The sequence below is a fragment of the Mobula birostris genome, chromosome 9 (genome assembly GCF_030028105.1).
Source record: "Mobula birostris isolate sMobBir1 chromosome 9, sMobBir1.hap1, whole genome shotgun sequence".
NCBI lineage: Eukaryota > Metazoa > Chordata > Chondrichthyes > Myliobatiformes > Myliobatidae > Mobula > Mobula birostris.
Window position 1 is genome coordinate 136,688,587 of NC_092378.1, and position 14,892 is coordinate 136,703,478.

General features: G+C 40.2%; 1 protein-coding gene across 6 annotated transcripts in view; it reads right to left on the reverse strand.

Moving 5' to 3' along the window:
• The window catches only part of clec16a (C-type lectin domain containing 16A), a 225,896-nt gene that overhangs the window by 113,603 nt on the left and 97,401 nt on the right, over positions 1-14,892 (reverse strand). For all 6 annotated transcript variants that reach the window (XM_072268940.1, XM_072268938.1, XM_072268939.1 and 3 more), the window contains 4 exons: positions 13,757-13,883; positions 7,730-7,830; positions 4,083-4,205; positions 336-445 (listed from right to left, as the gene is read on the reverse strand). In XM_072268940.1, the coding sequence (XP_072125041.1) occupies positions 336-445; positions 4,083-4,205; positions 7,730-7,830; positions 13,757-13,883 (461 nt within the window). The remainder of the gene's footprint in view (positions 1-335; positions 446-4,082; positions 4,206-7,729; positions 7,831-13,756; positions 13,884-14,892) is intronic.

Sequence of the window (14,892 nt, forward strand, 5' to 3'; positions counted from 1 at the left end):
TTCAGGCTTTTCCGATACCTTAGAACTCAGCTTGCTAACGGCTGTTCACAGGCATGTGTTTAAGCAATGCTGGCGAGAATGCAGTTCTGAATCCGGGGGAGAGTGGCTGCGCGGGGCACCCGCTGTTTTTTTTTATCACGCACTGCCTTTTTTCATAAGTGAAAACACCTTCTGTTAGCGAAAACAGGGAACTAATGTAGGTCTTCCGTAACAGTGAGGTTTCGTAAGGCGAACGTTCAAAAAGCGGGGAACACCTGTACCAGACTTGGATACCATAACATGTATCCTTTTACACACGCCATAAAAAACTTTTTTTTAAAAAATCAGTATTTTACCTCATGACAGGCAAGATGCACATCTTTAATAATACAGGTGCCATCTGATAACACAAGTTGTTTCAGTACGAGGCAAGCAAGCTCCAATGTAGCCAGGCGGATTTTGGCATCTATGAAAAAGAATAATATTTACGGTATTAGCAACATATATTCAAGCAACAATAAACTTTCTATATGCAAATAAGATGTCAAACAAGTTTAATGCAACTTATTCTTTTTCAGCAAATGTTCAACCATCAATTCAATGTCAGCACTCATATTTTGGGACCAGGTTCAACTCTAAATCAGAATAATCCTGGTACAAATTAATCCAAGACACAAAAGCCTAGGTTGACCCTCTAGTGCAGCAGGAAAGGACTTTAGAGGAGGTATCTTTCAATTAGAAATTTAAATTAAGGCTGGATCTACTACTACAGCTGAACACAAATGCTCAGAAAATCTTTGGCAATATACTTCAAGCAACAATTCTAGAACTAACAATCTCACATTGCTCTTAATGTGTGAAAACTGGCAGCTTTATTTTCTATGTTATAAAAGTACTACATTTCAAAATATAATTAACTGGAAGTACTCCGCAAAATGTGTGAAAGGTGATGTAGAAATGTAGGTCTCTTAGGCTGCATGGGTATTTTTTCAAGCATTTATTTCAACGATAGCTCAAAAGGTTTGTTATTAAGGCTGATTTAGGTAGATATTATGAAAACTGTCTTCATCAAAATAAACTGCTACCAACATATGCATTACAAAGTAAACAGACAAAAATTGTTAGAGGAACTCAGCAGTCAGGCAGGATCTTTGGAGAGGAATAAAAAAAATGACATTTCAGGTCAAGATTTTTCATCAAAACAGAATTGGTTCCTTAAAATTTAAGTGCTTTTATGCAAACTTTTGTGGATTTGTTCATAACTAACCAGGAACACTTGTACGTGAAAACAGAGATTTACAAGTTCTCCTCAGGGTAGGAAATAAGGAACCTGGCAGCAAAACCACAGAGTAAAGGATCAGCAATTTGCACTGAGTTAAGGTGAATAACTGCATTCACTATTTATTAAAGATGGAGGGATTAAATGTATTGAGTGGTCCATCAAATGAGCTGCTTTTGCTGAATGGTGCATAGTTTCCTAGGATCTTGCTACTGCATTCCTCCAGAAAAGTGAAAAGTACTCCATGCATTCTGGGGTAGAGCTACAAATGCACTTAACAGCAACTACGAGCTTTTCTACAGAAACAGCTTAATTTCTACTTCAGATGTCTCTCTTTTCCCTTTTCAGAGTGGATGGGGTTCTGGTGGAGACCCTAACCTGTAGTTACACTCTTTGCGGTGGTGGGACTTGCTCCCAAGGGCTCACGACCAACCACTTCTCGAAATTCCAAGGATGCGCCCTAGAAGACGTATGTGCCTTCGGGGTTCTGAGGCTTTGCGGACCTGTGGACGAGCTGATTCTATGCTGGTGCCGACTGAAGCGTCACAGGAAAAAACGGAACATCGGGGAAAAGCAGATCAGCTATCGGACGCTCTGTACTCGGCAAATCACGTTCTCTCTTATTGCTGGGGAGAGTTTGTTACCAATTCTAGACTCCGAGAACTCAGAAAAAAAAGTAATGCGACAGACTTTCATTGCAAATGAGCAAGTTGCTTTGTCACATCTCCCCTCTCACTGTGAAAGGGAGACATCTCTCTTTTCCTTTATTAGGGAGAGAAAGAGAGAGAGAGAGAGCCAGCAGTATGTTGAATTGTCCAGTGAGTGATTAGTTTCTGTTATACTGCAGACCATGGTCCTTCTTGGGGGCTTTGCTATTGCTTGCTTGGTGGGTGGAGGGTGCTGATGCTTTTCATGCAGAAGTGTGGGAATATGAGGGTCGCTGTTTTGCTTGTGCGTGGGAGGGGGAGCAGGGGCCTTTGGGGTTCTAAAGTTTTTACTGTCACTCCTTCAATGGGGCACACTTCTGTTTTCATGGATGTCTGCAAAGAACAAGAATTTCAGGATATATATTGCATATATTTCTCTGATATTAAATGGAACTATTAAAACTACTGCAAGGTAGATAAAATGGAAAGTGATGTTCCAAAATAAAAATCTCTGCATTACTTGGTAGGCAATTGTATATTAAATTAATGGAATGCATCAAGACAGAACAGATGCAACATCATGGAAAGAATTCAAATGAAGAAAATGATGACAAGTTTTGCTCTTGTTACCGTATTGATAAGAATATCAGAACATTTGCATAGACGTAGGAGGCTGCATTTGACCCACTGTAACTGTGCCAGTTAAAAGAGCTACCAACTTACTTTTCCTCGTTTTTTTTGTTCATCTGCCTCCATTCATCATCCACCTGCTCAGTTTCCCAACTCCTCTCTCCTCTTTTCGATTTGCCCATCATCCAGCTCCACCCAATCCTTCCTCACTCTACAAAGCAACTGTATAATCGGTTCACCTCTGCAGGTAATACTGGCTATTAGTCCTGATGCAGGGTCTTAACCACGAATATTGACAATTCCACCTATCACTCCATAGACGCCACACAACATGCTGAGTTCCTCCAGCAGATTGTTTGCTGTTTCATAAACCAAGTTCACTCTCTTTGGCAATAACTTGCAAACCACATTCAGAATAATAAGAAAGGAAACAAGAGTGTTTGTCTAAGATTGCAGATGAAGCAAAATAGAAACTTTGCATTCACTCTTTAATTGCTTTACTCCTAACCCAGAATTCTTGATGTTGAAATTGTGAAATGGAGAATTACTTTCTTTCCCAGCATTAACGTTTTTTATGCTGCTGGGCACAAAATCCAGATTAAACAAAATAATGTGCAATGGAAAAATATAGTACACTAATGCTGTTCCAAATCAACTTCACAAAGCATAGGATAGTGGCAGGCCTGTGCTTGCCTGGTTGATTCCAACATGATAAGCATTTATTCTTAAAAGGCATAAACTTTGCTCCATTAGGTTCCAAGCCAGAAAAAACCTTTCTAGAAATTATTTGCAGCTTAATACATTTTGAGTTGTTAGCGTAATCAAAGCATCCTTAAATCAAACATTGTTTTAGTTATGCTCAACTCATTTATATATTTCAGTTTTTATTACAGTATACTAATGCAAAAGCATGTTTTTCCTATTTTAAACAGAGACTGGCACTTTTATTTATGACCTAATGTGCTTTACAGCCAAGAAAAACATTCTTTGACATATAATTACCACTTTATTTAAGAAACACAGACCTTTAATTTTCACATTGCTTGCTCCTACAACATCAATGACCAGACAAGCTCATTTTTAGTGATGCTGATTGCAGAGAGCTTCAAGAACTGATCACGTCTCGGGTTTATATTTCATCTACAACATGGCAACCCTAAGACTGTGGCACTTGCTCAGTACATCATTCACTGTCAACCTAGAATTTCGTGCTCAAAGCTGTGGAGAGAGGCATGACCTCCGAAAAGAGAGGTAACATTAGTACAGGCGAGTCATGACTAACTCTACTGAAAACGAAATAGATGTGAACGTAACTATTATAATCACACATTCATTACCAACATTCTTGATACTAACAGTATGAAATTTTCTTTAAGCACAATGCTAAGATTCCCGCAAGCTCAATCAGTTTTCTTTAAGGCGTGTTGATTGCATTTCAGTTTTCTCCAAATTGCTGAGGATTGAACCACTAAGGCACATAAGTTACTCTATTTTTTTTAGAAGTAGAAATCTGAATACCAAATAATTACATGAGGAAATGTACTCACCAGAACGTGTTGCTTGGTTCATTATCTTAATGAGTCTTTCTGCTAGTATATGGCTATACGAGCTCTTCTCCTTAGCATCCTCTGGAGGAATTTGGATCTTTTCCAGCAGGTCTGGGTCAATACCTAAATGATACTAAATTACTAAATGCTTTGAATCATCACACAACTTGTTTACCTTCAATCATATGGTCAGTATCAATTTTTGATTGGAAGTTTCATGCAAAACTTCCAAAGAAGTCATTCCTATAAAATGAACGTGAAATTTAACTCCATGCATGAATAATGATAACCATCTAGCTACAGATCCCTATGTACAAAACTATAATCAGTTTTGAAATGCAGAAACACATACATGCCTGTAGTGAAGAAGTTCCCCCTCATGTTCCCCTTAACATTTCACCTCTCACCCTTAATTCATGACCTTTCGTTGTAGTCTCACCCAACCTCAGTGGAAAAAGCCTGCTTGCATTTATCCCATCTATACTCAATTTTGTAAACATTCATCAAATGTCCCCTGAATCTTCTATGTTCTAGGGTATAAAGTTCTAACCTATTAAATCTTCCCTTATCTCTGGTCCTCAACACCCACCAACATCCTTGTAAATTTTCTCTGCACTCTTTCCATTTATAACATTCCTATAGGTAGATGACCAAAACTGGACACAATACTCCAAATTAGGCCTCAATAATGTCTGCTACAATTCAAGTCATTTTTAATTGTCATTTCAACCATAACTGCTGGTACGGTACACAGTAAAAACGAGACAATGTTTTTCAGGACCATGGTGCTACATGAACAATACAAAAACTACACTGAACTACGTAAAAAAACACAAAACTACACTAGACTACAGACCTACCCAGGACTGCATAAAGTGCACAAAACAGTGCAGGCATTACAATGAACAATAAACAAGACAATATGCACAGTAGAGGGCAGTAGGTTGGTGTCAGTCCAGGCTCTGGGTATTGAGGAGTCTGATGGCTTGTGGGAAGAAACTGTTACATAGTCTGGTCGCGAAAGCCCGAATACTTAGGTGTCTTTTGCCAGAAGGCAGAAGAGTTTGTATGAGGGGTGCGTGGGGTCCTTCATAATGCTGTTTGCTTTGCGGATGCAGCATGTGGTGTAAATGTCTGTAATGGCGGGAAGAGAGACTCTGATGATCTTCTCAGCTGACCTCACTATCCGCTGCAGGATCTTGCGATCAGAGATGGTGCAATTTCTGAACCAGGCAGTGATGCAGCTGCTCAGGATGCTCTCAATACAACCTCTGTAAAATGTGGAGAGGATGGGGGTTGGGAGATGGACTTTTCTCAGCCTTCGCAGAAAGTAGAGACGCTGCTGGGCTTTCTTTGCTATGGAGCTGGTGTTGCGGGATCAGGCGAGATTCTCCGCCAGATGAACATCAAGAAATTTGGTGCTCTTAACGATCTCTACGGAGGAGTCATCGATGTTCAGCGGAGAGTGGTCGTTCCGTGCCCTCCTGAAGTCAACAACCATCTCTTTTGTTTTGTTCACATTCAGAGACAGGTTGTTGGCTCTGCACCAGTCTGTTAGCCGCTGCACCTCCTCTCTGTATGCTGACTCATCGTTCCTGCTGATGAGACCCACCATGGTCGTGTCATCGGCGAACTTGATGATGTGGTTCGAGCTGTGTGTTGCAGCACAGTCGTGGGTCAGCAGAGTGAACAGCAGTGGACTGAGCACACAGCCCTGGGGTAGCCCCATGTTCAGTGTGATGGTGTTGGAGATGCTACTTCCAATCCGGACTGACTGAGTTCTCCCAGTCAGGAAGTCTAGGATCTAGTTGCAGAGGGAGGTGTTCAGGCCCAGTAGGCTCAGCTTTCCAATCAGTTTCTGAGGAATGATTGTGTTGAATGCTGAACTGAAGTCTATGAACAGCATTCGAATGTACATGTCTTTTTTGTCCAGGTGGGTTAGGGCCAGGTGGAGGGTGATGGCAATGGCGTCGATCGTTGAAGGTTGGGACGGTACGCGAACTGCAGGGGGTCCAGTGAGGGGGGCAGCAGGGTCTTGATGTGCCTCACGACGAGCCTCTCGAAACACTTCATGATGATGGATGTGAGTGCCACGGGACGGTAGTCATTGAGGCAGGACACTGAAGACTTCTTCGGCACAGGGACATAACATACCAATACATGTACTCAATACTTTGATTTATAAAGCCAATGTGCCAAAAGCTTTTTTTTTTTATGACCCTATCTACATGATGCCACTTTCAAGGAATTATTAATCTGTATTCCCAGATCCCTCTGTTCTACTACACACCTTTGTGCCCTACCGCTCACCATGCAAGGTCTAAACGGGCTAGTCCTCCCAAAATTACAATACCTTACGCTTGTCTGCATTAAATTCCATCTGCCATTTTTCAGCCTATTTTTCTAACTAGTCCAGTTCTCACTGCAAGCATTGACAGCCTTCCTTGCTGTCCACTACATTCCCATTCTTGGTGTCATCCACAAATTTCCTAATCCAGTTTACCACATTACCATCCAAAACCATTGATATGGATGACAAACAACAACAGACCCAATACCAGTCACTGCGGCACACCACTAGACACAGGCTTCCAGTCGAAGAGGGAACCATCTACTACCAGTTTCTGGCTTCTCCCACAAAACCTCATCTTGAATGCCAAGCGACTGAACCTTCTTGACCAACCTCCCTCACAGGACCTTGTCAAAGGCCTTGCTGAAGTGCATGTAAACAACATCCACTGCCATGCCTTTATCAACTTTCCTAGTAACTTCTTCGAAAAACTCTATAAAATTGGTTAGATATGACTTACCATGCACAAAGCCATGTTGACTATTCTTATTTAGTCCATCTACTCGTATATCTGGTCCCTTAGAATCCTTACCAATAATTTTCCCACTACAGATGTCAGGCTCACCGGCTTATATTTTCATGGTTTATTTTTAGAGCCTTTCTTAAATCCTCCAATCCTCCGGCACCTCACCGGTGGAAAAGGATGTTTTAAATATCTCTGCTACAGCCCCTGCAATTTCTGTACTATCTTCCCTCAGGGTCTGATGGAACACCTTGTCAGGCCCTGAGGATTTATCCACTTAATTTACCTCAAGAGAGCAAAGACGCCCTCCTCTGTAATCTGTACAGGGTCCATGACCTTGCTGCTGCATTGCTTCAAATTTGTAAACTCTGTGTCCATCTCCCAAGTAAATACAGATGCAAAAAGTCCATTTAAGATCTCCCCAGTCCCTTATGCTTCCACACATAGATTTTCCACTCTGATCTTCCAGAGGACCAATTCTGTCCCTTGCTATCCTTTTGTTGTTAATATATCTGTATATTGTATTATATTTTACATATTGTGCTTATTGTATATAACATGATGCAGAATACAGAGAATAGGTTTTTTTTTATATAGAAGTGGGAAGGAGGAAAGAAGTTACAATCGTAAATAGCTAAGGCAAAAATAACCATTTGGGTCAGACAATACCTGTCATGAACACAGCTTATGATATTATTGTTCATGGTTGAATAAGAAAAATGTATACAACAGAATCATTAGTATAAAATAGAAATAAATAAACTATGCTCTAAATTCTCCAGCACCAGTTCTAGTTATGGCAATTTTTCAAATCCAAATATTGACAAAACTTACCTTTGTTGTGAGATATTGCAAAAAGAAGGCATAGCACAAACAGTGCATAATAGTCTTCTTCAAAGCATTCCAGTGCATTGTACACCATATCTAGAAAAGGCCTGCAAAATTGAACATACAAAATAAGGATGAGAGTATAAACATCATGTCTGGGAAAATGAAATAACCATAGTATACAGAAAACTAAAGTCTGAAGAGCATACCAGCATTTGGATAAACATTTTCATTTCTTCTTGACATGAATTTGATCAAGCTAAGAAACAAGTCGTCAGGAGTGAGTCATAATTTGAAGTAGCAAGTGAGTTGGAGAGAACAGACAGACATTGTAGCAATGGGGAGCTACTTGAAAACAACAGGTCTCAATATAAAGTGACTTTTATTTGAGCCAATAAAAAGGGAAGTGGAGTGGTCTAGTGAGAGGCTTTGGCTCTACAGGCTTGGGCAAGAACAGGCAGAGGTTCTAAGTTTCTAGCAAGTTTTTTTTCTTTTTCTTTATCAGTACAGAGGTAGTACACTGAGAATGGATCCAGAGTTACTGGTATGTTCTTTGTGCAAGATGTGGAAACTCTGGGAGACCTCAAGTCTCCCTGGTGATTACATCCATACCAAGTCCACTGAGCTTCAGCTCCTTAGAGACTGTGTTAAGGAACTGGAGCTGCAGCTCAAAGACTTTCCCCTCAATAATAAACAAACAGCTTTGGTTATTGATTGGGGGTGGGGAGACCTACCGGGAAAAGCAGCAGTGACAGGGTCTCTGGCACTGAGTCTGTTTCTGAGGCTCAGAGGAGGCGTGGTAAAGAGGAGTGCAGTAGTGACAAGGGATTCCATAGTTAGAAGAGCAGGCAGAAGATTCTGTAGATGTGAAGATGTGAAAAAAGAAATCTGGATAGTATTTTGCCTCTCAGGTTCCATGGTCAGGGATGTTTCAAATCGGGTCTACGTCATTCTAAAGGGAGAGGGTGAGCAGGCAGAAACCGTGTTATATACTGGTACCAACAACAAAGGTAGGAATAGGTCTTGAAGAGAGAATATAGGGAGTTAGGTAAAAAGCTGAAAAGCAGAACCTCACAATAGTAATCTCTGGATTGCTGTTTGTACCATGCACCAGTGAGAATAAGAATAGGATGATCTGGCAGATGCATGTGTGGCTGAGACATTGGAGCAGGGGCAGGGTTTCAGATTTCTGGATCATTGGGATCTCTTCTGGGGAAGATATGATCTGTACAAAAAGGACAGGTTATACCTGAACCCAAGGGGGACCAATATTCTTGTGGCCAATTTTACTAGAGCTGTTCGGGAGGGTTAAAAAAATTTGGTAGGGTTTAGGAACCAGAGTGCTAGGGCTTAGGATGGGACAGTTGGTATATAAGTAGACGCAGTGTGTAGTGAGACAGTGAGGAAGGACAGGCAGGTATGACATTGTAGGCATCACTGAGTCATGGCTGAAATATGATGATAATTAGAAGCTTAACATCCAATAATTCACATTGAATCAAAAGAACAGGCAGATAGCAGAAGGGGAGAGTGACTCTTGGTAAAAAATGAAATCAAAGCCTTAGAAGTAAGTGGCATTGGATCAGAAGATGTAGAATCCTTATGGGTAGAGTTAAGAAACTGCCAGGGTAAGATGACCCTGATGCGAATTGCATATAGGGATCTGACTCGTAGCCAGGATGTGGTATACAAATTACAATGGGAGACAGAAAAAGCATGTGAAATGATAGTGATCGGGATTTCAGAATGCAGGTAGACTGGAAAAATCAGATTGATGCTGGATCCTAAGAGAGGGAATTTGTAGAATGCTGATGAGATGGCTTTTTAGAGCAGCTTGAGGTTGAGCAGACTAGGAGAACAGATTAGGTGTTATTTAATGACACAGGTTTGATTAGGAAGCTTAAGGTTACAGAACCCTTAGGAGACAGGGATCATAATATGATTGAATTCACTCCGCAGTTTGAGAAGATAAAGTCAAATGTAACAGTATTCCAGTGGAATATAGGGAATTATAAAGGCATGAGGAGGGAGCTACCTAAAGCGGATCCTTGTGAAGAACACCCTAAAGGTTAACTTGTGGGGAGGAAGACAGATGCAATGTTAGCATTTATTTCAAGAGGTCTGGAATACAAGAACAGGGATGCGATGCTGAGGCTTCATAAGGCTGATGATGATCAATATCTTGAGTATTGTGAACAGTTTTGAGCTCCTCATCTCACGAAAGATGTGCTGGCATTGGGGAGGGTCCAGAGGAAGTTCACAAGGATGTTTCCGGGAATGAAAGGGTTATCATACGAGGAACGTTTGATGGCTCTGGGCTGTACTCGCTGGAATTTAGAAGGATGAAGAGGGATCTGATTGAAAGCTTTTGAATATTGAAAGGCCTAGACAGAGCAGATGTGAATAGAATGTTTTACATGGTGGGGAAGTCCAGGTCAAGATGGCACAGCCTCAATATAGAGGGGCATCTATTTAAAACAGAGATGTGAAGAAATTTCTTTAGCCAGAGGGCAGTGAATTTGTGGAACTTATTACCATAGGCAGCTGTGGAGGCCAGGTTATCCAGGCCAGGCCAGGATGTAGGCAGAGCTTGATAGGTTCTTGATTGGACACAGCATCAAAGGTTACAGGGAGAAGGCCGGGGTGTTGGGCTGAGGAGGGGAAAAAAAGAAACAGCCATGATTGAATAGCAGAGCAGTCTCAATGGGCTAAATGCTTCTGCTGTGTCCTATGGGGTCTTATAGATAAAAGAGTAAATTTACTTTGAACTTTGACCCTTGCTAATGTCCCCTTCCACTGAGGGATCAAAGTTCAAAAATGACAGCAGAGCAGCAATGTGTGAAGTTTCTGGGAGCTATTTAGAAGGTGCAGGATAGATACATTGCAAAGATTTAAGTATTCTACAGGGAGGATGAGGCAACTGTGGCTGACAAGGGAAGTCAAAGACACCATAAAAGGAGAAGAAAGAGTATATAATACAGGAAAGAATAATGGAAAGTTAGAGGATTGGAAAGCTTTAAAAAACATACAGAAGGCAACTAAAAAACCATAAGGAGAGAAAAGATAAAATATGACGGCATGCTAGCCAATAATACGAAAGACGATACTAAAAGTTTTTTTTTCCAGCTATATGAAGAGTAAAAGAGAAGTGAGAGGGAATATTGGACTGCTGGAAAAATGTTGCTGACAGGTAGTAATGTGGGACAATTTACAACCTATGGTAGTAATGTGGACAAATTTCAAAAGTATCTTGCATGAGCCTTCACTCTGGAGGACACTGGCAGTATGCCAGAAATTCCAGTGTCGGGGTAAGATGTGAGAGCAGCTGCTATTAGTAAGGAGAAGGAACTTGGGAAGCTGAAAGGTCTGAACATACACAAGTCTCCTGGATCAGATGGACCACACTCCAGGGTTCTGAAAAAGGTAGCTGAAGAGGCATTCGTAATGATCTTTCAAGAATCACTAGATTCCGGAATTGCTCCTGATTCCAGAAAACTGAAAATTTCACCCCATTCTTCAAGAAGGGAGAGGGGCAGAAAAAAGGAAATTCTAGGTCAGTTAGCTTGACTTTAGTGGTTCAGTCTTGATGAAGGGTCTTACCCAAAACATCAACTGTTTGCTCTTTTCCATAGATACTGCCTGGCCTGCTGAGTTCCTCCAGCATTCTCTGTGTGCTGCTTGGATTTCCAGCATCAGCAGATTTTCTCTTGTTTGGAGTCTATCATTAAGGATAATGTTTCGGGGTACTTGGAGACACATGAGAAAATAGGCCAAAATTTTCTCTGTTTTCATGGTTTTCTTCAGGGGAATTCTTGCTGACAAATCTGATGGAACTCTTTGAGGAAATCACAGGCAGGGCAGACAAAGGAGAGTCACTGGATGTTGTTTACTTGGATTTTCAGAGGACCTTTGACAAGGTGCCACAACTGAGGCTGCTTAACAAGAACCCATGATATTCCAGGAAAGATACTAGCATGGATAGAAGATATGCTGACTGTCAGGAGGCAAAGAGTGGGAATAAAGGGGGCTTTTTCTGGTTGGTTGCTAGTGGCATTCCATAGGGGTCAGTGTTGGGACCACCTCTTTTCATTTATATGTCAATGATTTAGATGATGGAATTGATGGCTTTGTGGCCAAATTTGCACACGATATGAAAATAGGTGGAAAGGCAAATAGTGTTGAGGAATCAGGGACTCTGCAGAGGACCTAGACAAATTAGGAGAAAGGGCAAAGGAGTGACAGATGGAATATACTGCTTGGAAGTGCATGGTTATGCACTTCGGTAGAAGGAATAAAGACATAAACTATTTTCTAAACGGGGAGAAAATTCAAAAATCAGAGATGCAGTACTAAGGGACTTGGTAGTAAGGAAGGTTAATGCAATGCTTGCATTCATTTCAAGAAGACTGAATTATAAGAGCAAGGTTATAATGCTGAGGCTTTATAAGGCATTGGTTAGATCACACTTAGGGTATTTTGTTTTGGGCCCCTAAACTAAAAAGATGTGCTGGCATTGGAGGGGGTACAGAGGAGATTCATGAGAACGATCCCAGGAATGAAAAAGATTAACATAGAAGAAGCATTTGGTGGCTCAGTACCTACACTCGCCAGAGTTTAGAAGAATGGGGGTGGGTGGGGGAATCTCACTGAAACCTTTTGAATATTGAACAGCTTCAATAGAGGTGCAGAGGATGTTTCCTAGAGGGCTATCAGAGGACTTAGCCTCAGACATCCACTTAGAACACAGAAGGGGAGGAATTTCTTTTGCCAGAGGGTAGTGAATCTGTGAAACTCATTGCCACAGACGGCTGTGCGAGACCAAGTCCTTGAGTATAGTTAAAGCGAAGGTTGATAGGTTCTTGATCAGTTAGGGTATCAAAGATGATGAGATGAAGACAGGAGAATGGAATTGAAAGGAATAATAAATGAGCCATGATGGAATGGCAGAGCAGACTCGATATGCAGAATGGTCTAACTCTGCTCCTGTGTATTATAGTCTATTTTCCTTTAGACCCTCCTTCCCGTTTAAGTTCCTTTACTACATTTAACTTACCTTTTGCTTTTTCAAAGATGGTTTTTGTTACTCATTAACCTTTCATGATTTGTTACTATAACAGCTTCGCAATAACAAATATCAGTTGTTGGTAATACGCAGAATGCCTCACTTATTGATTATAACACAACACTTAATTTGCACTATCAGGTCCATACTGGCTCCTAGAAAATAATTGCTTTAGTCCCCTTTTCCCTTTTGTTATTTCTCTGCAACTTATTCTCTTCAGATGGCCATCTGCTTTCCTTTTCGATTCTCTTTGCAACCTTTCTGTACTATAAAGATCTAGCTACAGTAGTCAATTAACCTTTCAGCTCACTGTTGGGATTTGGGGAAAAAAATTAGAACACCTGGCAGAAATCCGTGGGGAGAACACATCGGAGATCACAACTGAACCCATGTCCTCTGGATCTCTGAAATAGCACTAATGCACCATTGCCCTTGAAATAACACTGCCATGATCTCATATCTGATGACAACAATGAGCATGTATTGGGAATTTTAGAGAAAATCCCACAAAAAAATTTGGATACATTCCAATATGTAGTCACGCTGAATGCATACTTCAGCAACATCCCAAAAGTATGATATCCATGTACAAGTACTAATTGCACTACTGTTGACCATTTTACTATATTCCAACATGCACTGCACAACTCTGCACTAGAAATTTATACAAACAAAAAGTTTAACAACGCATCAGATGTCAGCCAAAGCAAACTATTATTACTACTTTTGACAAACACAAATTTACTTTAATGCTTTAATGAATACTTGGTTCAGAAGCAAAAATACTTAAGTTTAAAATCCTAAATATTTATTTTAAAAGTATCCAAAATGGCAGTCATGGCAGGATTGGGCACCCCAGATAACATACATTTCTCCTTTGGTTCCAACTCTAGCTGTTTGTTTTTCATCTTCTCTCACTCTTGTGGAAAACAGTACAATTAAATACCACAGCTACAAAAAATTAAGTTTACCTTCTCTTTGGATTGTTAGTCCTTGTAGCTGCTGCAGTCTTCTCTTCATCTGTGGTATTTTGTTCGGTCAAGCCTGAAGGCTGGGTGCCAGATATCTTGCATCGCTCCATAATAACCATTTCAATTTCTTTAAATAAGGAAAACACAACTTTACTTAAACTGATAATAACTATTTTGTGTACATGTATTCTCTTGAAATGTTATGAAAAGTACAATTAAAGTAGTAAATACATATATTCAAAATTAGTAACACCACTGAAATGAAGAAAAGTTAGTTATGTAAATTCATTAGGAAGGCTCTGCTTCAATGATTATTAATATTTCAGGCAGTGTAAATACACCTGAATAAATGGATTTTAATAAAATTTTCTATTTTTTGAAATGCTTGGAACCAACCAAGTTCAAGTAATTTCCTACCACTAAGAATTTCCAGGAAGCTCTTCTACTGTATTGTTACATGGCAGAATTATAATGAGTCTGTTTTTGCCAATAGTTTATTCACTAATCACGTGGAAAAGGCAATTCAAGACTAGAGTGTATAAATTCTTGTAAGATGCTAAGTTTTAACAATTTTCAAAATACAAAGCTTTGGACAAAGTGAAGCCCCTCCAACTTTGCAATACAATTGTTTTTTTTAAAATAGAAGGTCCATGCTTAACAAAATCACCTCTATTAACAATTAAACCACTGGCATTAAATGACAAAACAAATTTGACCTTTCTGAAGGTGAGGTCTTCAGAATTATCCAGTGAGTTTTCCTAACTCTGCTTGACCAAGACTCTGCTACTGATCATCAAATTGCCAATTACTTGACTACTGCTTTTTTTCTTCCTGATTACAAATTTTGTTTCAATATATTCTCAGTTTGATCACATAACAGTGCATTCCACATGGATGACCCAAAGCTCCTAGTTATTTGTTATTTTCATTCTCTATTCTTCTGACATTCTAGTCTCCCTACTTTTAGCCTCATACTATCTAATAAAAGCTAACAGAAGCTTGAGAAAGAAACAACTCATCTTGAATGCAATCATTTCAGATAATTGGTAATGCAAATATATGTCAGAACTGGCCAGTTTAAATGCAGGTAACACTAGGATAGTGGTTCGGGTTATGTGCTTGGTTGATTGTACCAG